The sequence below is a fragment of the Arvicola amphibius genome, chromosome 6 (assembly GCF_903992535.2).
Source record: "Arvicola amphibius chromosome 6, mArvAmp1.2, whole genome shotgun sequence".
NCBI lineage: Eukaryota > Metazoa > Chordata > Mammalia > Rodentia > Cricetidae > Arvicola > Arvicola amphibius.
In genome coordinates, this window is record NC_052052.2 from 84,373,872 (window position 1) to 84,399,040 (window position 25,169).

Sequence of the window (25,169 nt, forward strand, 5' to 3'; positions counted from 1 at the left end):
AACGACAACATCCACACAAGGTCAGCTGCTGAATGCTACTCTGCCAACCCTGATCCTGCTGGGTCACCTTTGTCCAGTGGCACCTACCTGTGTTATCAATACTATTATCAATAGAGGAAGTGACAAGTGTTTGTCTGGAATGTGTCACCCCATCTTTATGAAAGAACAATGTCCTTACAAGGCGTGCATGCATTCGTGAGAGTGTGAAGCCTACACCCAGGGAGTGGAGATGGATCTACTCTAAGAAAATCTTTCCTTCGACTAAGCAAACACTAGACCAGGCAGGAAACTCCTGATGAGGACACCACCGGTTCTGAGCACCCATGCAGACACTGTTGGAGGCTTGGGTGGGGCTTGTACAAGGATGTAAACATGAAAATCCAGCCACCTGAGTCAGGGTGGGTAGAAAACCTACTCTGATTCACCAACCTGAAGTTTGAGTTGCTTGTTTGTGTCACTCTTAGATCTCCCCAAAGAATGGAGAGAAAGGAGTCCAACAATTCCTACAGTTATTTCTGCTTATGTGAAGGGTGGGGGTGCATTTACCATGACATTTGTATGGATGTCAGAACAACCTTAAGGGGTCAATTCACTCCTTCCACCACGTGGGATCCAGGGATCAAATTCAGGCTGTCAGGCTTGGCAGCAAGTACCTTTACCCTCTCCAGTAAGCAATCTCACCGGCCCAACTATCAGGTTTAATTAGACCCATATACTGTTATGTATTTTATATTTGCTGTTACACAGTTCGTAGTCAGAGCATGAACACAAACTGATAATCCTTTCTTTTCATTCCAGGTCCTTGTGCCAGGCCGAGACCTTAGAAGACTTGGGTACAGCCTCTGAGAGAGGCTGGCTCGGCAGCCGCGTCCTCCCTCTGAAAAGCCTCTTGCAAAAGGGAAGGACAAATCCACTGTAACAGACAGCCCTGGGGTAAAGGAGGAGTGCGTGCTGAGTCACCTGGGGAGGAGTTCTGCAGAGGTGGGAGGGAGGGGAGAGGCATCAGGCCAGGCAGAAAGAGGAGGGGTGACACTTCTCCCTGCTACCTTCCTGGACGATGCAGAAGCCCGTCCTAAATACAGAAAGACTAGGCGGAGGGGAAAGCCATAGAATTCCAAACTCTCTTATCTACAGGAGTCTCTCAGCATGTCCCAAAAAGAATCACGACTGATCAAACTTTCACTTTGGTCCTCAAATGTGTCAGCTCTTTTTTTGCTCAGGGACCTTGCATATGTTGTACCCTTTGCCTACAGGACACGTTTGTCAGACCTTTGGCTCTAAGGATCAGAATAAATGTGACTTCCATAGACTGGTCTTCCCTGCCCACTGATAGACTGAGGATGCCTAGAGGGCTGTGCAAATCCTGCTATTTATCAACTTTGTAAACAATCCTTTGTTTACATACAGCTTCATTTTAGGTATTTAAAAAGAGTATTAAAAACAAACAGGATCTTAATAAGATGTTTATCAGCTTCAACAGATGACTAAAAGGGGTCCATGGCATAGAGAAAATAAAGAAAATTTTATGTGGAACCATAAGGCAACATAAGTAACCCCAAAGTCTCCATAAACTGGGGGGTACCCATGTGCTGGTCTCACTGGCTCTGGGAAGCAGCCAGTTGCTCAGACCAAAGAGCCACATACTCCAGCAGTGTGTAAGAGACGTGCATGAGAACTGGCTCTCTGCTCGAAACTCAGCCCTGCTCAGCCAGGGCGCTTGGGATAGCTCACATGCAAGTAAGGGATGGGGCAAGTCGGGGTCATGCTTTGGGGTTTCTGGAAGACCCACCACCCCCACGAAAGGCTCTGGCCACTAGAAAGCACAGTGGCATGGGCTGCTTCTCACCTTCTCATAATACTGGATATTCTTGTCAGCCAAGCCCACGAGCACCTGCCGGAAGTCATGTCTCTTGTTGCCCTGCCACCTCTCCATATCAGCCTTAAGGTCAGCATTGAAGCACTCCATCCTATCCTGGCACTTCTCCACATGTGCTGGCACCTGGAGTGGAGACAGATTCGTGGCGTTTAAGTACATTTGGTTTCTCCTACTGTGAATTACTCTTCAAACATTTGTAGGGAGCCAAAGTGCTAAATTAAAATGTCCCTGGAAAGCAGAGGCTTGGAAATGTTTGTAAAATGCAAACATCATCCCACCCGTTAACAGAGCAGAGACACACGGGAAACCACTCCTCTGTCTCCATCTGCAAATGGGAAAGAAAGTCCCTGCAATCAAGCGGAGGCCTGGGATCCTGTTAGGATTTGCACGTCCATGCTGACAAACGGTGCAGACTTTGCACATACAGCAGCAGTTGTGCGCACGGCCCTGCATCGTCCCGGGTTTCCTGGGTCACGGGATGCCTTTCCTCATGTATCTGAGTAAGCCAGCTCCCTCCTCTAAACTCTACATCATAAATAAACCGGGGACTTCTGCACTTTAGGTGCCAGAGAATCAGAAAGTCTGAGAATGGAAGGAAAATCGTTGATGGTATCAAAAGAATTTGAAGCATAATAATAGCAGGTGGCTCCAAGTATTTCTTAGTTTAGGAAGACTTTCTCCAAAGGAAGTGTGTCCCCTGGGTTTCATGACCTTCACTTTGCTTCAGTGAGTTGCTTTTATCCCACAGGGTTAGCAAGGGCCTCCTGGTCACGATGGTTTTCCAAAGTCAGATTTTTCAGTTTTATCTCAAGTGCTGCTTTGGGCCCATATGCCCAAGCTAGGTCAACACTTGGCAGTAACAAATGAGACTTTCAAGGTTTTAAGTCCGCAGACCAATGAGCACAAATGTCCCCGAGTTCAGGAGTAACTATTGAGAGCCAGTTTCTATCAACCAGTAATGTAGATACGGCAAGAACAGGGCTGCCCAACTATATGGATGCTGACATCTGACACCCAGGTTCACAGGGAGGTGACACTGTGACTCTGTTTCTTGTTGGTGTGTTTTTGTGACAATTAACTGATGAGTAACATCTAGTATTCCTGACTGTTAGTCATGCTCCTTGTGTCCGATAGACACCGGGAAGGCAATTTCCAAGGAAAACAGTTGGATGTTTTCTATCATAAGATAAAAAGACTGGGGGCTGGGTCACTTGCTAAGGCCCCAGATAGCAAAAATGTCTGAATCAAGGCTAAGCTGTTGTTCCCACAAAGGCTCCTCCATGTCTGGTAAGAAAGTCTTTCAGAGAAGGCTCAGGTGTGATAATCTGTATTGTACTAATTGTTCAGGGCTCTAACACTGTATGTTTTTGTGTGCTGCAGTGTAGGGTGGTGGCCTAAATCCACTTGAATATCCATTTAAAACACATATTCTCGAGCTCTTTCTGTGGGCAGGGTATTTCCAGGCCCCCAAATATAAATCTCTATCTGTCTCCTTTGAAGCAGGGCCAGAGAGCCACATGATTTGCTCCTCCACCACTGATTAGTAAGATTTCCCAGGAATGTAAGACAGACAAAAATCCCCCTGAGGGGAAGAGGTGCTCATGGCTTCTAGTCCCAAGAGCAATGACAGAACCAGTTCCTCTCACATACGACACAGTCGTTCCTCAGCCAGATACACCGAGTAGAGCGTTTCCTTCCTCACAGCTGTGAATGGCAGCACACTGATCCGCACAGTCCACAGAGGCCAGAACCCTAGGCAACGCATCTCCAACATCAAGCAGACTCACATGTTTACCGGTGTGTGGTGGCACAGCAAAAACACAAACTCCCAGGTAATGGCGAGAAGAGACAACTGAGCCTTAGGAGGATCAAGAGCACATTCATAGAGACGGCAAGCAGAGCAAAACCCAAAGCTAGGACATCTAGACGTCTGTTTACATGCTGATGGGCGTATGGGAGAGACAGGAAGTGGGAGCTTAGGTCACAGTGAAATGCATCTAAGTTTGAATCCTTGACATCCACATAAAAGCCACATCTGAGCGAGGTGGCCCTATGTTGTATAAGAAAGTTAACTGAGCAAGCCATAGAAAGTAGATCAGTAAGCAGCATTCCTCTATGGCTTCAGCTTCAGGTCCTGCCTCCTGGTTCTGACTTGGCTTCCTCCAATGCACTGTGACCAGGGAAATCTATATGTGAGTCTGAGTGTGTGTGTGTGTGTGTGTGTGTGTGTGAGTGTGTGTATGTGTGCAAGTGTGTGCGTGCACTCCAGATAAACTCTTTCCTCCCCGGTCTTTATCACAACAATAAAAAGCAAACACACAAAAAGTGACTTCTGTTTTTTTTTTAAATACTTAATTGGCAGAGATTATGTCAATCAAATCATACATCTTGAATAGACAAAATCTCTGCCAATTAATATAAATGGGTTAATTTAAGTTATAAGAGCTAGTTATGAACAAGCCTAAGCTATAGACTGAGCTTTCATAATTATTAAGAATTCTCCATGTCATTCTTTGGGAGCTAGCTAGTGGGAGAGAAAAAGATTTGTTATATATGGTATCCAACATGGGGCTTGAATATCCACATAGGACCTGAGAAAGCTTTTAAAAAAGGTTCCAAGCACACCAACACAGAGCCAGACATGGCGTCTTGGCCCTACAGTCTCTCAGGCTGGCCAAGGTGTACAGAGACGCAGTTTCTGGCTCGAGTCAGCCAGCACCAGGTGAGGAGCTGTACGTTGGGTTTAAAGCTTGGCTCACAGGGTCAGAGAAGGCTGCAGGCATGTAGTGAAGTGGTCCAGACTGAGAAAAACTTTAAACAGATATAGTAAAAAACAGGTATAGATAGTCACAGGAAAAAAAGTTTAAAAATGGTAAAGTCTTTAAAGAGAGAGTAATATAGAAGAAAAAAGACACATAGAGATGGGAAACACACGGGGCCTCTGGATCTGGCATGTTTAGTTGACTTTAGATTTTTTTAAGTATTGATGAGCAAATGGCAGCGGAGACACTGGATTATGAGGGGCGGCTGAATTAAACCAGCCTGTGTACTTTAGGGAAGTCTTAGCTTCAGAATGGAAGTCAGGACATGTGTTAGGTTGTGGGGGTTTGGGGGGGAGGAGGTTATAGATTTGTTTTAACAGGAAACAAAAAGTTATGGCTCTCTTTAAAATTAATGAAGATCAAATATGATTGGGGAGACCTCCTATAATTCATAGCTACAGACATGAAGAAAGAAACCAAGAAAGACTACAGGACAGGTGACATATGCTGATCTCTCTACTGTGGGAACAGCTCTGAGACTGGAGGAGACTGATAAATCTTGCCGGCTACAGAGTCCTCATGACTTCTTATTACATGCCATCCTTTCATATGACATGAATAGAGGTTTGGTTCTACAGTCTAAACAAACTTATAAAGTTAACAGAAGCCCTTTTCCTGCTAAAACATAAAACAAAAAAGTCATCTTTAATTGTCTTGTGCACACTGTATATTCCATACTTGTGTTAATATACATACATGTTATCTTTAAAATGATGTGGGATTCCCCTTTGTATATCGTGACTATGTTTTTATTACTCTTGGTTAATAAAGAAGCTGCTTTGGCCTACGGCAAGGCAGACTAAGGTCAGGCAGGAAATCCGAACAGAGATATATAGAGCAGGTGGAGTCAAAAAGACGCCATGTAGCTGTTGAAGGAGAAAGATGCTGGAACCTTATAGGTAGGCCACACCCTCGTGGTAATGCATAGATTGATAGACATTGGTTAATTTAAGATTTAAAAGCTGCTTAGAAATATGCCTAAGCTATCAGCCAAATAGTGTTTCTATATAATTAATACAGTTTCTGTGTGATTATTTGGGTCTGGGTGGCTGTGAAATGTAAGCGCAATCTTCACTTACATTAGAAGTTTGTGTTTTCAGAAAAACAGGACCAGATACCAAGAAAGACAAGAAGCCCACGTGATCTAGTCTCTCAGAATGACTTCAGATTCTTCAGATGAGCTCTATACTTTCCCACCACACAGCTAGCTCTTCCAGGACTTGGCCATCATCCTAATTCTCTCAGGGTCCCCTAAAGATGCCTTTGCCCCCAGACAAGGAAGCAGAGCATAACACTCACATTCCCAAGAGGAAGGGTGGGTGAGTTTTGGTCATTTGGTGGTTTATGGATGTTTGACATCATTTGGGGGGGCTGGTTACAAGTTGTTATTGGTAATGGTCAGAAAAAAAGCTACAGGAAGATTAGATTCAGGGATGTCTTTCTGAAGGGAAAAGGGTGGATATAGTATAGAAATGATGGCTTGTTGAATCTACTTTTGAACAACCACTACTCTCAAATATCTTATATTGATATGGATTTTTGTATTTTGATACAAATTAAGATTATTCTTATTATACTGAATTTATGTTTCTACTCTTGTTTAAGGTATTATACTTATGCAGCTTACTTAAAGATACAATGTAAAGTTTTAGTCCTTGAAAGCTAATTTAGGATAATAAAGACAGGTTAGTACTTAGTCATCTATAACAATCAAACTTTTAATTATGCTAGTTGTGTTGTCAAGGTCAGAGGTATATTTTAAAAAGATAGATAGTTTAAAAGAGCACTTCAAAGATCTACAGAATATGGCATTTAAAATGCTTTAATAACATAAGGCTTTTCATGACAGTGAGGCATGTCTGCTCCTGGCAGCACCAATCTACTTCAAAAAAGGATAATGGGCATCTAAGAACCTCCATATAGAGTTTGATTTCAATGTGTAAAAGCTAGTCATTTGGGCAAAAAACTACCCTTGCCTCAACTGCTGACAGTATGCTGTCCAGACTGGACAAGCAGGGAACAAAAGAAAATGAGTAACAAACAAAACTTAACCAAGACAAGGTAGGGCAGTCCTTCAAAACTCCTGCTTCACAGAAAAGTCTGTCAGATACTCTAGGCCTGTAGGCTGAAAACAGATGCCCCAACACTGCAGAGGAACCTTGGGTGACCAAGCCAAAGTTCTCTGCTGTTTCTATAATTTTAGAAGTTGTTCACTCTACACTTTCTGTTTACTCAGGTAATATTTTATCCTTCTTTGGTCTTTGATGGGGTTGAAGACTAGATATTTATAGTTTTACAGTTTTCCTTGTTACCAAATTCAGAAAAAACCTTACATCATAGATATACCGTTTTTAAAGGCTGAAAACATAAAAGCTTAAGTTGTTTATCAAATGATATGGGAAGTCCTTCTTTATATGTGTTGCTTTTATTGGTTAATGAATAATAAAGCTGCTTTGGGCCTATTATAGTGCAGAAGAGGGCAAGGCAGGCGGGAATTCCAAGCAGATAGAGAAGAGAGCAGGCGCAGCCAGGGAGAAGTCATGGAGCAGGGGACAGACAAGCCAGAACCTCGCCAGTAAACCATGAGCCTCGCGGTAAAATATAAAATAACAGAAATGGGCCAATTTAAGATATTAGACCTAGCCAGCAATATGCTTAAGTGATTGGCCAAGCAGTGTTTTAATTAATACAGTTTTGTGTAATTATTTTGGGTCTGAGCGGCCAGGAAACAAATGAGTGGCCTCCTCCAACAATCAAAACTATATTTTAAGGTCTAAAAAGATATTTTTAGGATCATAATACAAGTTATGATAGAAAGTGGTATAGGTATAAAATTTTAGACTCACTAAGACTGAATAGATATACAGTACCCTATCCAAATTTGCCAAATACAAATGAACTGGACATTGTGGATATAATTCTTTTATTTTAAAGACATGTTGCATTTTTTAAAAGATTTAATTATTTATTACATATACAGTGTTCTGTCTGCATGTATTCCTATAGGCGAGAAGAGGGCACCAGATCTCATTATGGCTGTGAGCCATCATGTGGTTGCTGGGAATTCAACTCAGGACCTCTGGGAGCACAGTTAGTGCTCTTAACTGCTGAGCCATCCTTCCAGCCTTATGAATATAATTCTTACCTAATAATTGTTCTTAGTGTATACAGTTTGACTGTGTTAGAGTTGCAACCTTTCCTTTTTATTTATACAAAAGGGGGAAATGTGGGAAATTTTACACTGTGTGAAGATGCATTGCTGTGATTGGTGTAATAAAAAGCTGAATGGCCAATAGCTAGGCAGGCAGTATAGGAGGGTTTCTGGGGAGAGAAAGGAAGAGGAGGAGAAATCTTGGCACACAGGAGATACTGAGAGGAAACAGGAGGGTCAAGATGGAAGAGGGATAATGTAGATTAATATAAATGGGTTAGGTTAGAGCTAGTTAGGATCAAGCCTAAGCTATAGGCCTTACTTTCATAATTATAAGAAATTTCCATGTCATTATTTGGGAGCTGGCTAGTGACACATTAATCAACACACTAGACATGCACCTGTGCTTGCTATGATGGCATACTGGGTACAGAAATGTTTCTGTACATCTGCATCTGACATGCTAAGCAATTCACAGAACTGTTCTGTGACTTACTTCCTTGCCCACGGAATGGGATAAGAATACTGCCTCCTCTTTGGGACTGCTTAGTAGCACAGTATCATGTGAAACATTTTTTTTAAAGACACACACAAAGTCAAGGAATGTTATCTCTGAAGTCTGGGTTTCAAAATCTCCAAATCTGTTCCAGGGAGGGGTGGATAGATGACTAGTTTCGATGTTAAATTATCTGCCTGAACATTGGTCCCTACTATTATTATTTCTAATAATTCCCACCCCTTCTATGAATACAACTATAAATTCTAAACAAAACAAACAAAGAGAACAACATATTGGTAGTGGCAAGATCCTATTCTAAATCTAAGGACGAGCAACAGTGTCAGTGGGAGCCTGCAGCTTTCAGCCCAGCCTGTGTTGGGGGCTGGCCTGACCTTGGGACGATCTTCCTTTCTCAGAGCCACAGCTTCCAGTTTGGCTTCGTACTCAGCCTGAACTTGGTCCCTCTTCTTCAATACATTCTGTGGAAGGCAGAGAGAAACATGTTAACAGTCTGCAAAGGGCTCTCCAACTCCCAACCCAGGACAGGGATTATGCTCCAAAAGCTGCACATAACACCAGTTTCTGAGGAAAGGAGGAGGGAAGGATGGAGAACCAATCCTGGAGATGGGGCTCTCCAGGGAAGAACACCAGATGTTGACAGCAACAGATTTTGGGAAGAGCAAGTGGGAGACATGTGCACCCATCGCCACACTGCCCAGAGGCCTCAGCCTCTGTGTACAGAGAACGTTGGCAGACGCTGAGCTCTAGGCTTAAATGCAGGGCTCTCTGGGTTCAGTGGAGAAAGAAGAGTCAAAATAGTTCTTAATTGTAATTATTAATTTATATAATTGACAAAAATCATACATTTTCATTTATTGTATATGAATTGCTCCAAAATACATGCATATTATGATGTGGCTAAGCTGAGCTAATTAATAAACATTACCTCATGCTCATTTTTTTTTGTGGTGAAAGTACTTAAATCTGTTCTCAGCAATTTTCAGAAACACACTAATCAGCTGCTGTCACTCCACTATAGAATAATTATAGAAGATTTATTGACACCTTAGTCTGTTGGGCTGATCCCTGGTGGACTGCTCTGTCCACTGTTCAATTAGCCACTTGTTTATTCTCTATTTTGAATCAGGTACAGGATGCAGAGCCTCAGTTCTCCTCTGAGGGTTCAACTGGAAAAGGTCCTGATGTACAAAAGGTGGGATGCACAAGAGTTCTGAGTCCCTGGATGAGCAGCAAGTGGGCTCAGTGACAGTCAACCTGGGAGGAACAGAGGCAAGGGTATGTTCGTTCTTCAGTCCACACCAACAAGTAGTACCGGACAGTGAGTAACACCTTGAGACTCTGCCCCAGCTCACTTCCCTTCCTCCAATCTTAGCCCTACAGTGCCAGACACAAGAGCTTGTAGGAAAAAAAAAGCACATCTCAGTTCTTCCCCTTAACCTTCTTCTGGCACATTAAAAACTGGCAAGAGCCTTTTTACCCACTGACTCAGAAGCAATAAGTTGCCAAGACAATTTCTAATCACAGACTCTACACAGGGACCCTCCATCACAGCATGGAGTCAGGGCAGCAAGAACCCATTTCTGGACTAAGCGTTAGGCATTTGGTACCCCTGGGGATGTGTCCAAAGCTCTGAGTAACTAAATGCCTGAAGGTTCTCTACAGCCCATTTTCTAAAGGGAAACATCCACATTGGAAGCCCTAAGTCTTCTACTGGAGAATTTACTTTGAAGAATATGTACTCTGCAATCATTCGTCTTCCACAGGGGCCGGTCATCTTTCTCCTAAGGGCTCTGATGTTCATTCCCCCCACACACGAATGTCTCCAATGGAGCCTTCTGTTGTGATGGGAATGTTCTTTAACATCTGCCTATCGAGTACTTGACATGTGGCTCATGTGACTGAAGAAACGGATTTGTGTTCGAGTGTGTTTGTGTGTGTGTGTATGAGAGAGAGTGAGAGAGAGAGAGAGAGAGGGGGAGAGGGAGAGGGAGAGGGAGAGGGAGAGAGAGAGGGAGAGGGAGAGAGAGAGAGCAGGTTCCTACCAAGAGCAGAGGTGTCAGATGTGTGAGTTAGGGACCACTGGATGTGGGTGGTGGAACTATAATTTGTGTCCTCTGTAAAAGCAGCATTGAGTCATTTCTCCAGCCCTGAAGTTTTATTTCTTTCTTTAAATTTAAAGTTAAGTAAATAATTATATATGACAGTGGCCACCACACTGAACAGGCTAAATCTATAAAACAAAACAAAGGAAGGTAACAAGAACCTAGGATTTCTGATTTCACAAAGCCTAGGCTGCAGTCTGCATCTACCTGTCTGGTACCAGGAACACTGAAAATCATCCTCTCCGCCCAGGAGAACTAAGCATATGATACTGTCTGTGGGAGCGATGGCGTTTCATCCAGCGTGTGTGCATACTCCCCTTTACAGAACGCTGCACATCTTACTGGAAAAAGCAGGCATTTTCAGTCTAGCATTTCAAGGATTCAAGTTGCACAGACATGTACTGTTGGTGTGACCAGCATCTGAGAATCAATGTTCCTGAGAAAACGCCTTGGACTGCCAACCCAGTGTGTGGTTTTCTCTCCCTATTTTTATTATGTTTCTTGTTGAGGAGGCCAAGACCCTTGAGAGGAGGGAAGTGAGAGAAGATTAATCCACCCCAGATGGCTACCATAGTCTAGAGGGCAACAAACTACTCATCCATTCCACAAAGAGGGCAAGAGAAGCTCAGATCCAGTAAGACTGGGTTGTTCTCTGTCTACGCCTCTGCCACCCAACCTCCCTTGGAGCAAATGGGATGCTCTCTTCAGGAGCAGACTCAGCGAGAGAGGGGGGATCTGGGCTTGCATCCCAGAATCACGGGATAGCATAAAAGGTTCCTGGCAAAAGGGTGGAGGCAAAGGACATAGAGCCTGCTGTCTAAATGAGGAGACTGGGCATGGCGATAGTGCAGAGCCTGTCTGAGGTCACACTGCTGGGTAACAGGACGGCAGTGACTTGGTGTCCATCATCTTCTGTTTAGGGTTCCACAGCCCAACAACCCAGCCATGCTGAAGTTGAGCATCTGCTAAGGGGAGCCCTCTACAGAGTGCCGTCCATATTACGGACGGCTCCCTACTCCAAACACAGTCTCTGGGATATGGCTGGTCAAAGCAGCTTATGGCTATTAGAGAGGGTTCATATGGGAATGAAAGTCAAGAAGCTCCATCTACAGAGCAGTACCCTGCCTCCAAAGAACACACACAAGCCACCTGAGCCTCTCTAGGCAACACTAGCTTTCTCCCCCACTTCTGCCTCTCAGCATCATGATCCATCCATCTAGGGGCAGAGAACAAAACAAAGCAGTTTTGCCTTCATGGAGCTTCCATGCCAGAGAAGAGACGAACAACAAACAAGTACGCAGTAGTGGACGCAGCATGAAGTGTCACCAAGGAAAAGTAAAACAGGGGCAAGTATGGGAAGGACTGAGAATCTGCAGGTCAGCGTGAAGTCAGTTAGACTGAGCTTCTCGTGGATGCCGTTTTCAGATGGAGAGCACTTCAGCAGGGTTTTAAGTGGTCCTAACAATCTGGGACTTCACTGGTTTTCTGCTCAGATGGAGAGAAGGCTGAGGATTCAGTTCAGTTTTCACTTTCAACAAGAGAATTGTGAGGAAAAAGATGGAAAGAAATTTTAAAATATTTAAACCTTTCAATGAATATACACAGATTCTGATGGGTTTTGGAGGGAGGACTATAAAAATTGTGTGAGACAATTTGAGCACTACTGGATATGTATATATATTTAACATCTGTGTACATGTGTCACATCACATACCTATGTCCATGCACACTGGGGTCTCCCTCTATCAGGCTCCACGTTATTCTCCTCAGATAAGGTCTCTCATAGAATTTGGAGTTTATAGGTTTTTTTGCACTTAGACTAACAACCATCTGGCAAGTCCCAGTAATGCTCCTGTTTCTGCCGTCCCCTATCACCACCCAGCACTGGGGTTACAGATGCCTAGAGCCACACCTGGCTTATCCAGCCTTTCAGCAAGTGCTCTTACCCAACTCCCCACACCCAGCCATCTCCCAGCCCAGTGACTGTCCACAATTCTCCCCCAGTGCTGAGTTGAACCTAGGTTCTCAAGCATGCTAGTCGAGTTCCACCACCGAGATACCCAGTCCTTGGCTTTAGTTTTTCACAGTTGTAATAATGATATATTTTTACTTGACTGTAGGAGCATAGATATCTGAGGTACACATTCTTTTTAATCAAAAGATTTGTATCTTCAGGTTTGGGAGGTTTTCTTGTATTATCTCTTTCTTAATTTCCTTCCCTCGGCTATCCCCTGTTCCCTCAGCCAGGAGTTCCCCCCAAGGATGCTGAGCCGCTCACTTGTTCACCTTCTGTCCCAGTTTTGGCATATTTGCAGTTGAATTTTACTTTCCAACTTTCTGGTCTTGCTTTTTAAGATTTCCTCAACCACATTTTCCAACTTTACAAATTTTATTTAACAAAACATGTTTTTTTAATTAACTAATTTTATGTGTATGGATACTTTGCCTGTGCACCACACAAGTGCCTGCTGCCTGAGGAGACTAGAAGTGGATTCCTGGGACTGGATCTACAAACAATTCTAAGAAGTCATGTGGGTGCTGGGAATTGAACCTGGATCCTTTGGAAGAGAAGCCAGTGCTCTTAACCACTGAGCCATCTCTTCAGCCCCAACAAAGCATGTTTTTAATTCCCAAAGTTATTTAACTCCTTCTCTCATAGCATCTCATTCCTCAGTAGGAGATCACTGATCGAAAATTTCTTCTGATCTTTTCTTCCACTTAATTCCCACCCTCTGTTTACCACACATTCTATTTATGCGTCTGTGGTGTCAGTCTTCCGGACTACAGAGATGGACAGATACCACATGCACTTGACGCTGCACAGAAGCAAGCCGTTTACCTTCATGGAGTCTGAGTACAGAATGTATTCCCTGAGCACTGGTAGGAACTCCTCTGTTACATCGTCGGTCAGCTCTTCCAAGGCCGTGGAGCAGTTCCCGATGCAGGCAGACACACCTTCCAGGGGCTCCGACAGGTCACCTTCCAAGGCGCTCCACGTGGAATACACAGGCCCATATTCCCTCAGCTCTACGAGGTACTCTATAGGAAGAGAAGCCACGTGGAATCTGGCTGGGGAACTCTCAGTGTATGACTGAGTTAGGGACTGGGTGCACAGCCTTGGCTGTTCTCTTTCCTGGGCATGCCTTCCTTTAATGTAATACATTCCTAACAATGTTTTCAATTTCTCGAAGCTATCGCAAATTACTAACATCCAAACATCTAGGATTCTTGTTAACAGGAACCAAAATGCCTTATATGGGAAAGTGGCTAAGAGTAAACCCAGGGAACTTTGAAAATAATCACCTCTTCCCATGCTGCAAGTGCAGCATCTTACAAAGCAATGTGGGGAGACTTTCATAAAGACTCAGAGGGCCTCGGATCCCCAGGAACTGGAGTTGCAGGTGGTTGTGAGTCACAGGTGCTAGACCTGAATCCAGGTCCTCTGCAAGAGCAACAAGCGCTCTCTTAATCTGAGTCATGTCTTTAGTACCCAGCAGTGGGATCTTTTTAAAAGAAAAAAAATCAGTCACAATGGAGAAACAACAGGATTATGGGGAACACACTCTGCTGCAAGAGATGTGGTCTTATATAGGCAGACACAGTCTTTCACCCAGCAGTCCTATCAGTGGTTCCAGGGAAGAAGAAAAAAATTATTTTTCACCCCTACAGGGTAAATCTGGCCCTTCCTTTGTCACCAGGATTCTTGCCATTTTTGACAAAATGTGGTTGCTGTGTTTAACTATTAGGAAATGACAGTAACTGACGTGTTTTAAAAGGCCTGCGTGATATGTTCATGTCTGGGCATGTCTGGCCTATATCTGTGTGAGGGGACAAACTGCCCCACTGTTACTGGGATGTGGCTAATCAGGTGACCACGACAGGAGAAGGGTAGACAGGCAGTGGTGGTGATAAGGACAGACGGACTTAGGCTCAGAAGAGGGTGTGAAGTGAAGCAGGGCATGGTGAAGGAGTAGATACCAAGTTCAAAAGTTTACTGGGTCATAACCTTGGCAAACATGGATGCCCACACCACCTCTCTGCTAAGTTTATTTCTGTGGATGGAGAGCATGGGAAAGCACCATGCTGAGTGCAGGACAAAGGACTGAACGCAAAACTACATTCTAGTCACAACCAGCTCCTCCATCTTTGTGTTTGGTTTTTAAGCAGAACAAGGCCTGGTTCTGCCACTGCGGCATTTCTGCAGGTTGCTTCAGCCCAGTATGCATGAACACCATGCCCACCACCCTGGGCACCACTGATCTCAACAAAGGGCTCACCTATTTCTTCTTTGATGATCCGCTGGGCTATCCGATCAATGGTTCCCAGTTTGAGTGCAAAAGTGTCTAAGTAGTCACCGATGGCTGCAAACTCCAGAGGCCGACTCCTCAGCTTATAACCTCCCGTGACATGCTTGACTGACTCACCCACTCTGGTCAGCAATGCCATCCCCTGCTTCTTGTAGGCATTCAGGTCCTGCAGATGACAAGGTACCATCTTGGTCACGTGGCCAGGGCTAAGGAAACAGCTCCTGAAGCCAGTGTCTCATTGGAAATGAAGTACTAGAAAGCAGGGCTGTTAGGGCTGCATGCACATGATAGCTCCCCTGTGGGAACTCTTTCCATTGGGAGGCCAGATAAACATCTATCTACTCTTATAGGGCAAACCAAAGTACAAGTCCAAAGTTCAAAATGAGGAGTCAGGCACTTAACTGAGCTTACATACAGAGTACAGGTGAGGGATTCTAACTATCTTGTGGTGTCTTATCCCAGCATGGACGATGACATACCCCTAGCCACAAATATGGATAGCCTTCCTCAGCTAAACTTCTAGAGTCTATACAACACAGCAGCATCTGCCAAGACCAGCAGGCTGTGAAGTGAAATAGGGCGTGGGCGGGATGAAGTGAAGAGCCAATGAAGTGCCCGGCCTCCTATGATGGACATCAATAGTCACCAGGCCCCACTCTTGAGACTCTCTTGCAAAAAGTCACAGCTGCTCTGATACGATGGCAGCTTGGGGGAACAGCACTCTACAACAGACCCCAGACTCACATCCATCCATATGTTCATGTCCAGATTGCCTGTCAACATGGTGGAGCCCTAGTTCCTCTAGTCAAATCTACACCCTGTCTTCACTACATCCTGTTTTTAAATGCAACACTCTTTCTAACACAACTTTTGTAAAATCTCTGGTAAAAATGCCCCATGCTGTCTTAGCACAAAATTAAATGCCCAAAGATTTATTCCATTTACACACTCAGACTCAACTAGAGCCACATAAGGAAGGTGGAGGGAAGAAGAAACAACAGAAGCGCTGCTGGAAAACTCAGCTGAGGTGTCATTGTAAACAAACTTTAAACTCTGTGAGTCAGCAAAAGTGGGAAATGGGTCGGGCTTTTAAACCTCTTGTACCCAAATATTGTATTTTTAAAAAGATACACTGTGCAGCACAGTGGCATATCTGCGGTCCCATTACTCAGGAGGCAGAGGCAGTTGGATAGTCTATATAGTAAGGCCCTGTCCCCCAAACCAACCAAGCAAACAACAAAAAGCTCTTAGATCTGAGCTGGAGGTGCATGCCCATCATTCCAGCACTTGGGAGGCGAAGGGAAGAGGATGAGGAGTTCGAGCTAGCATGGATGAGACCCTATTATGGGCACTGCTCCATTGCTGCGAAGAGACATCATGACTAAGGCAACTCTTATAAAAGAAAGCATTTATTTGGAGCCTGCTTACAATTTCTGAGGATTAGTCCATTGTCATCATAGCAGGAAACATGGTGGCAGGCATGCTGCTGGAAAAGTAGCTGAGAGCTACATCCTGATCCACTGGCAGAGAGGGAGGGGAGAAAAGGGGAGGGGAGGGAAGGGAAGGGCAAGAGAGGAGAGAAATCTTTTTTTTTTTTTTTTTTTAAGAACCAAGACTTTCTTCTTCCAGACTCAAGTATGGCCCTGGGTCTGGACCACGGCCTTCCGAGAACTGGAAGAGGTGGGAGGGATGGCTGGATTATTTGTCCACCCAACATTAAACACCAAGATATCAGGCAGGACAAAGTAGGGCAACTCTTTCCTCCATGGCCTGCGTTGATTTCAGAGGCAGGGGCAGCCACTGTGGAGAACATCCTTTTCCATGAAACTGGGTTGTGCTGAGGTTTCCAATGCTGCCGACCACTTCCTTCCAGGTTTTGAAGGCAGAAAATAATCTTCTTTGAAGACATTGATAATTTTAAATAACAAATGCACACTTCAATGCATTGTCTTCTGGAAATCCTGGTCCCAGTTTAGTTCAGCTGGCGGATGAGCTGATTGATGTGGTCACCCCGATAGCCAGGAGAGCCCATCTCCTTGAGGAACCCCACTCTGTTCTTGGTAGCATGACGGGCCACAGAGAGGTGGAATGGGCACAAGAATGAAGAGATCTCCCGGAAATGTTTCCCCGGGAAGGCAATTTCATGGATGAGGTCTTCCAGGCAAATGACACCAAATCTCCCCAGGTGCTCCTCAATCATGGTGTTGTCGGTCAGAGGGACGGTCTTACTGTTAATCTTCTCTTGTCCACGTTTCAAGGTGAGTTCCCGGACAGACTTCAGATTTGGAAACCCCCAGGTCACATAAGGCTCCACTGTGCGCAGCTTTCTTACAGTCTGAGGGGTGACATTGATGAAGACACACTGAACAGTTTCTTCAGGCGAAGTCTTGCTATGGTGTTCTGTACCAATGAACTCACTCCTTGTATCCTTTCGATGCGCAGGACGAAGCCCAGGGAGCGCTTATCAGGCACTTCCAGCGCACAAGGCTTCACCTCCAGTCGCCGGACTCGCACCATGTCACGCTTTTGCCGCCAGGAATCATGCAGGAATGATTCCAGTCGCTTAAACCTGAATTGTTTTGACTTTCCCTCCCTCTTTGCCAAAAGTGCCTGCTTTGCCTGGGTGGCTTTGAGGGCCTGATAAGCCTTCCTCTTTTTCAGAAGATTTTCTGGAACCAAAGGGATCTTTTTTCTTTCTCCTTCCTCCGCCATCTTTCCGGCTCTATAGCTACTGCGCATGCGCCGAGGAGAGACATCTTGATGAAATCCTGATTTATTGGGCAGGGCGGCTCAAACAGACTGACAGACACTGGACCTGGTGTGGGCTTTTGAAATCTCAAGCCCACCTCCAGTGACACATCTTCCCTAACAAGGCCACACCTCCTGATCCTTCTCACTCTCTGATGACTAAGCATTCAAATACAGGAACCAATGTGGGCCACTCTTATTCAAACCACCATAGACCCCATCTCAAAACAGTAACAATCTGGAAGTGTAAATAGCCCATCGGGGAACAAGCCTGTTCCCATTACTGAAATGTATCTTTAGGCTGTCCTGCATCACTTTCAGAAATGGGTTTACAGAAGGTGCTGGTGTCTGTTGCTCATCCACACCACTACACAAACAGAACATTCACCCCCAGTTCATGGGGAGGATTTAGAGCAAGGCTATGGCTTTCTCACGACCTGACCTGTAAAGAATCCATAACTGGTGAATGACAAGACTGCCCATGCCCACCTGAGAACAGTAATTCCTCTAGCGCCTCTCCATCTCATTTTTCCTTCCAAGTCAGGCAATTGGGAGAATATTCTAAAGCTTCCATCTTCTATCCTGACGTCCTGACATTCCCAAAGGCATCACGCCTTCTCACGACTGTCACGGAAGCCTCACTGTTGCTGAGTTCTTAGAGTTCCTTCCACGGGGACGAGTTTTGGAGACTAGACTCAAGCGGCTCATTAAACTTAATGCTCTCCACTTCAAACAAAATGTTAAGTCATGTGCCCCAGGTAAGTCAACTACCAAGTGGATGAAATTATTAGTGGTACCTATCCAACTGATGCACCCCTTCCACTACAGATGAAGGCACAACCCAAACCCAAACACAGCCCACGGAGCTTCTTCACACTCTCCCAGCACCACAGGCTCTGTCTTGGCCACATGTCTAGTTTGGGATAAGGGCATGTCATCACCAAGAGGATTGTCTCTGCAAATGCTGCATATAAGTGGCTCATCTATGGACTTAGACACACTCCCCGCTATAAGACACTGCCTTCCCAGCTTAACTGACAGCCGTGACACCCAGGGACTCACAGGTCAGGCCTGTTGCTAATCATAGAAGGAAGATCATTAAACCCTTAGCTGAGACCCCAGTCGCTCCTTCCTCGACCTCCCTCTCAGCTGTATGTAAGTCTCCTCTGTGGTCAGAGTCAGGCTAACAGATGGGAGTGCTTATCTATGCAGCTACAGGAAAATTCACTGAGTGAGACTGTCGTGTTGTGTGGCGGTTTCAGTCATACTTTCTCCTGTATGTAACTCCTTCCCCAGGCTCTGTAAACAAAACTCAGCGAACCCACTGGTTTGTGGAGCTTGGCTTTGGGGAAATTCTGACACTGGAGTCATGGGTATCCTGTCTGGGGAGGAACAGGTGTTTGCTGACAACTCTTCACACAAGAGTCACGTGGAGAGAAATGGAGTTCTTGTCTCAGGAGCAGAGCTTCAGATTTGTAAGACTGGAGAGTCCTAAAAGAGTTCCGGAGAGTGGTCGCACAGCAACCCGGCGGCCACTCAGAAATGGTCAACACCATATATAGTTTATCATAGTTCATCTTTTAAAAGAAAAGATAGGTTTCTGGGTGTGGTAGCGCACGCCTTTAATCCCAGCACTCGGGAGGCAGAGGCAGGAGGACTTCTGTGAGTTTGAGGCCAGCCTGGTCTACAGAGCGAGTTCCAGGACAGGCTTCAAAGGTACACAGAGAAACCCGGTCTTAGAAAAAAAACAAACAAACAAACAACAATAACCAAAAAAACTCCAGAAAAACTAAAACAAACAGGTTATTTGGTGTGTTTATTTCGGCAAGTGACACTAAAATGGGCTTGCAGTTTGTTTTGGTTCTGGCTTTCTTCTCTGTTTCTTCAGAAAGGGGCTCAGGTAGCCCAGGCTGGCCTTCAATTCACTACTTAACGGAGGATGGCCCTGTCCCAGTCCTTCTGCTTCTACCTCCCAAGTGCCGGGATTAAAAGTGTGCACCAAGTGCAGGCAGAACTGTTTAAGGGCTGCTCTCCTGCACTCACTCACAAGGGTCAGGATTTCGATGGAGACATTGAAGGACCATATTATAAATCTTAAAAAATCTTTGTCACACTGGTTAGCCCAGAAATCTTAGTTCATCTCTCTCCAAGACACAATTTCCCACTCATTCCTCACACAGATTCCTAAGGAACAGGAATCAAAGTCACAACCCTCCCACACTACATTCTGGACAAAGGACCTGCACCCTGAGAACTGACAAGAAACTTGAAGAACCACACCCAAGTATTAGTACACTGAAAAATGCTTACATCAAACATGTTCAGTCTGTAGGGAAAGCTGTTGTATGGGCTGCCATCCATGGAAGTTAAAAACAAGAGCTTAGAGGACTTGGCCAGATAGTTTCCATGAGTGGAAAACAGACGCCTCCAGAAGCCTTAAGTTTTAGCAGTTGCCATCTGCACACATGCCTCTGTAATTTTAACAGTGTGAAACGGGCAGTACTTAGACCTCAGTACCCTTGTCATTAGAGCGTTCTATATATGGCGTGAATGCAGGAATCTGAAGCTGAATGGGTTGGCTAGGGAGAGTCTGAGCATGTGACACATTTCTGCCCAGTAAGAGTGAAGCCTTAGACTTCAGGTCAGGTCTGCCAACAGCAAGCAAAGCATAAGGCCAGTTGAACAAGCAACTTGAGCTTGAACAGTCTCCAGCAACGGGCTGGAAACAACTGCTTTTTTGGCAAATGATTGGAAAACACACCTCAGAAGAACATTGCTGTCAGCAAGCAATGGCCAGGCCTTGTGGTACAGATGGGAATCAGGCCTTAAGAGCCAGCCACAGGACCCAGTTTCATGTCCTAGAGATGCCAAATGGACAAGCTGAGTCTCACTGAACTTCAGTTCCCTTGTCTGAGAAATGAAGCTACAGTTATTTAGAGGGCTCGTGAGGGGGCTGAAGGTATCACGGCAGGGAAGAGGTGAGAAAGAAAACTCGGCTCAGATTAACTTCGTCAATCTGGATCAGACCTGGGGAGTCTGATGCCAGGTAGTTCACTGTCAGCATATTTAAAACACAGTACAGTTTGGGAAAAAGTTTCCAGGCAACAATCATTCCGATTCCAGGTCCACAATAAAGCTTAAGATGTGACTACATAGAAATTCCTTTGCCAAGTACATGTGACCATGAGGGCTGGCTCTACAGCTAAAAGACCTAGAATCTATTGTGGTCTCTGACCAAGATAGCACAGAGGCTATAAAGTCCATGTAACATCTCCCCTAAGGATGGGTTCTATTAACTGAGAGCAAAAAATAATGTTCTAGGGAGGGAAGCGTCTGGGTTAAACATTTTGGGTGATTTGGGTGAGGTCTGCCTTTATAGCAAAAGGTAGGTGTGGTAGTTTGAATGTAATTGGCCCCCATAATCTCACAGGGAGAGGTACTATTAGGTGTGCTTTGTTAGAGCGGATACAGCCTTGTTGGAGGAAGTGTGTCATTGTGGGGGCAGGTTTTGGGATTTCCTATGCCCAAGATACCACCCAATATCTCAATCAACTTCCTGTTGCCTGCAACATATGGGACTCTCAGCTCCATCACTATGTCTGCCTGCATGCCACCATGCTCCCCATCTGGACTGAACCCCTGAAACTGTAAGTGAGCTACCCCCAATTAAATGTTTTCATTTATAAGAGTTGCTGTTGCCATGGTGCCTGTTCACAGCGACAGAAGCCTAAGACAGGTGAGATCTGCCTCCACAGACAGTAAACAGTCACCAGGTCGTTAGCAGTGTCCACGCTCAGCCTTCTGGGTGGAAAACAAGTAATTCTTCCATTGAGAAGAAGCCTCTGCATGTTTAACATTCCTGGACCTTTGTGTGTACAACAGGCTCTTATGGAGAATACTTTTATAATGTGTGTGTGTGTGTGTGTGTGTGTGTGTGTGTGTGTGTGTATACTTTGGTATGTGGGTGGCATGCAGAGGTCAGAGGGTAACCCTGTGGAGCTGGGTCTCTCCATGCTTATTTGGGTCCTGGAAAGAAGATTTGGCTCCTGAGGCTTCTGTGGCCAATACTTGACCCATGGAACCATCTTGCCAGCCCTGAAGAACACTCTTACCAAATGCTCAGTATCCTTTCGCTTTTGTATCTACTGTTGGTAAGCCTCACCATCTGACACTGCCAAGAAGCATTTATAGGACACTTTTGTTTTTGGCAAGTAAAAATTCTGACTTCTATTGCTAAGACAAAGGGGCAGCCTGTTGCAGGGAGCCGATTTGCCGGCCACCATCACAAGATGGCGCTGAGCCCCTGCAGCGCCGAGTAAACAACTCCATATTAGGCAAGGCTCTAGACAGAACCTCCCGCAGGCACGACCCGTGTCCACTCTCCCTATATAAGCGGCTGCCGTTTAGTGCTCTGGGCCCCTCGCTTCCAGCTCTCCCCTTAACCAAGAGGCTCCAATAAAGCGTGATTTGAGAAGAATCCTCGACTCGGTGGTTGTTCTTCCCTGCTGGGCAGGGGGGTTCGCCGCAGCCTGTCCTCCTCTTGGATTCTAAAACAGAAAGCATGCTAATCCCATGGGCACCCAAAGTCGAGGACCTTATGATGCCCACCTCAGGGTACCACTAACGGAAGTGGTTCGTGAAAGAGCAAAGCGGTGGTTTGAGAAGGAGCCCAATAATAATCATTTACAGACAAATACACAAAATTTTGCCCGTACCTTAGCAGTGAGGAATACATTGAAGTGTTCATTGAAAGAGAGCACAGGGTGATCTGTAATCCTTTTTAGGAATTTATCCAAAGCTTTTCTTCTGGTCTCCACAAACTCTTCTGAGAAACGATCCACGACCCCTTTCACCACAAACTTCTCAGGAAGCGGCTGAGATGGAGAGAAATGGAGCAGTCAAGATGTGGCAAGAAAAACTCCCCAGGCTAATGAATATCTACTGCCTATCTGTCCAAGCTGTTGCTTATTTTTGTCTTTCTTCCTTTTTCTTTTCTTTTCTTTTTATTGAGGTAGGATCTCACGTAGTCCAGCATAGTCTCAAACTCACTTTGTATCTGAAGATGACCTTGAACTCCTTCCTCAGGACTCCAACTTCATACTGAGATTACAGGTATATCCTCCCATATCATTTTATGCCAAGCCCTTTACCAACTGCACTGTATTTCTAGCCTGAGAATAGTAGTTCTTAGTTTGTTAGATCTTTTTCTCACCAACACAGGGTTTCTCTGTGTAGTCTTGGCTGTGCTGGAACTCACTCTGTAGACCAGCCTGGTCTTGAACTCAGAGATCCACCTGCCTTTTCCTACTTAGTGCTGGGAATAAAGGTGTGTGCTTTCTCTGAGTGTTAGACTTTATATTATCATCAACACAAAGATTTTTGGGAAACATAGATGTAGCAAATCCAACTATCCTGTCAATTTGATATGCACAGAACAAACCACTATAGCACAGCCCCTGAACTATTAAGAAGTCAACATCTGTCCAGAAAATACAGGTAGATTGTCTTTAAATATGCATAGATCATAGATATTATAAAAAGAAAGATGGAAGACAAAGTCTAAGACCAGAAAGCAAAGGCTGGGGAGACAGCCTAGTCAGTAAAGCGCCTGTTATGCAAGCACAAGGGTCTGTGTTCAAGTCGCAGAGCCCGTGTTTAAAATAAGAGCCAGGTATAATGGTGAGTACTCATGATGACGCTGCAGAGACTGGGAGATGGCACCTCACTGCCCAGCCTATTCAGTGAGCTCCTGGACTGTGGAAGACTCCATGTCCAAAATAAAATAAAGAACATGAAAATAAAAGAAAGGGCAGACAATGCCAGAGGAACAACACCCAAGGTTGGCCTCCATACACACTTGTATACACAAGACACACACACACATGAACCTACACTACCTACATATGCATACACATACACACAGACACACTAAGGAATGGGGCAGACAACATCAAGCACACAAAAATTTATTAAAATAGCTTAAGATTCAGTTCCCAGTTCAAATGCAGAAATAAGGAAATGGGCAAACTCATACAGTTTAAGACAGTCTTTATTTTCCTTTTAGGTTTGTGATCGAAATGTAACTTTCCCTACTTCTCTCATTCAAATTTCAAATTTTCCCATCATAAATCTTTGAGCCAATACTGTTGAACTATGTAAACTAGTTGCTCTTCCAGGGACCTTTGAGCTTTATTTATTTCCTTGGTAGCTTGCTCAAATGAGTGACTAAATATGCCTACCTTACTGCCTCCCAGAGGAAAAGCGACTGCTATGCAGTTTAAAAATATCTGGGTTCTGACAAAAAAAAAATGTTGGTGAAAATGTAGACAAAGGGAAGCCTTATCTACCTACCGCTGGTAGAAATATAAACCAAGTCCTTCACTATGGAAACCAGTGTGTGTGTGTGGGGGGGTCCCCTCAGTAAACTAAAAATTGGCTTCCCTTGATAGTAGATATCTTTAATCCCAACACTCCTGGAGGTAGAGGCAGGTGGATCTCTTGAGGTTCCAGGCCAGCAAAGTCTTTATAGTAAGACAAAAACAAAGAACAAAACTGTGGCAATGAAATATTCCAAAAATTATCTCTTGTATTCTAAGAGACTAGTGTTTGCTAGACCACACAGCCAGAATTAATAATAAAACACCTTGAGGTCATGTTAAGTCACGACAGCTAGCCTACTGTGTACTCAAACTGTTCAGTCTGCCTTTAACTGAACAGTCATCCTTACCTACCTGGATTTCCCATGCGATCACCATTTACAATCTAAACGAATGCACAGCACAGCTATAATCTTTCTGTTTTTATTGTTCTTTGTTTTTTCGAGACAGGATTTCTCTGTGTAGCCTTGGCTGTCCTGGAACTGACTCTGTAGACCAGAATGGACTAGAACTGGGACATTTGCCTGCCTCTGCCTCCCAGAGTGCTAGGATTAACGACGTGTGCCATCACTGCCCAGTTTGTAGCTGTAATCTTAAATCTTCCATGCCCCTGTCCCAGAACAATGCATGCTGAAAAGCAGCAAACACAGAGATTGAAAGCAACTTTCTAAAATCTACTACCAAGGTTGAAAGCAACATTCATGAATATTGATTGATAAACAATATTTATAATACTGTTTGTTTTGTGACTAGTTTGGAGCCAGTGGCTTAATCCCTTATAAAACTCTGTTAAATATTTCAATAACGTATCCCATTCTTTCTCATGTGCTGTTGAATAAAGACAGAATGAAGCCCTTCGTTTAAGCACAGACACACAGCTCATACAACTGACAGACACACAGTCAGAAGACCCAGACACAGGGACAGACTCACAAAGACACCCTGCAGACAGACACAGATTCAGATCATACGACAAAGGACTGAAGAAACAGGGAACATGAAGTAGAGAATTCAAACCAGGGCTCGCTCTTAGTTAAATGACTCCAAGGGGAAGAACTTTTATTTCTTTCCTTAATGCAAAATCCTTGCATTATTGTTGACTCAGAGTTAATCACTGTTTCACCCATGAATAAAATCTGTAAAATAAAAAAAAGAACAAAAAATGAAAGTAGATCTCCTAAATAACCTTGTTATACAACTGGTATCTGACAGAGAGACTCTAAGCCAGCGTATCACACAGACACTTCACAATGGCTAAGCTAGGGA

At 44.6% G+C, this 25,169-nt stretch overlaps 2 protein-coding genes across 2 annotated transcripts in view; both read right to left on the minus strand.

Moving 5' to 3' along the window:
* The window catches only part of Snx30 (sorting nexin family member 30), a 104,495-nt gene that overhangs the window by 5,606 nt on the left and 73,720 nt on the right, over positions 1–25,169 (minus strand). Inside the window, 5 exon segments of the mRNA XM_038333160.2 lie at positions 1,847–1,999; positions 8,741–8,827; positions 13,311–13,510; positions 14,749–14,944; positions 22,242–22,400. Coding sequence (XP_038189088.1) covers positions 1,847–1,999; positions 8,741–8,827; positions 13,311–13,510; positions 14,749–14,944; positions 22,242–22,400 — 795 coding nt within the window.
* Positions 16,440–17,493, minus strand: LOC119816472 (60S ribosomal protein L7-like 1). Its single transcript, XM_038333161.1, is given in 2 exon segments — positions 16,440–17,139; positions 17,142–17,493. Coding segments are annotated over 2 exon segments (738 nt in total). The 5' UTR covers positions 17,491–17,493; the 3' UTR covers positions 16,440–16,750.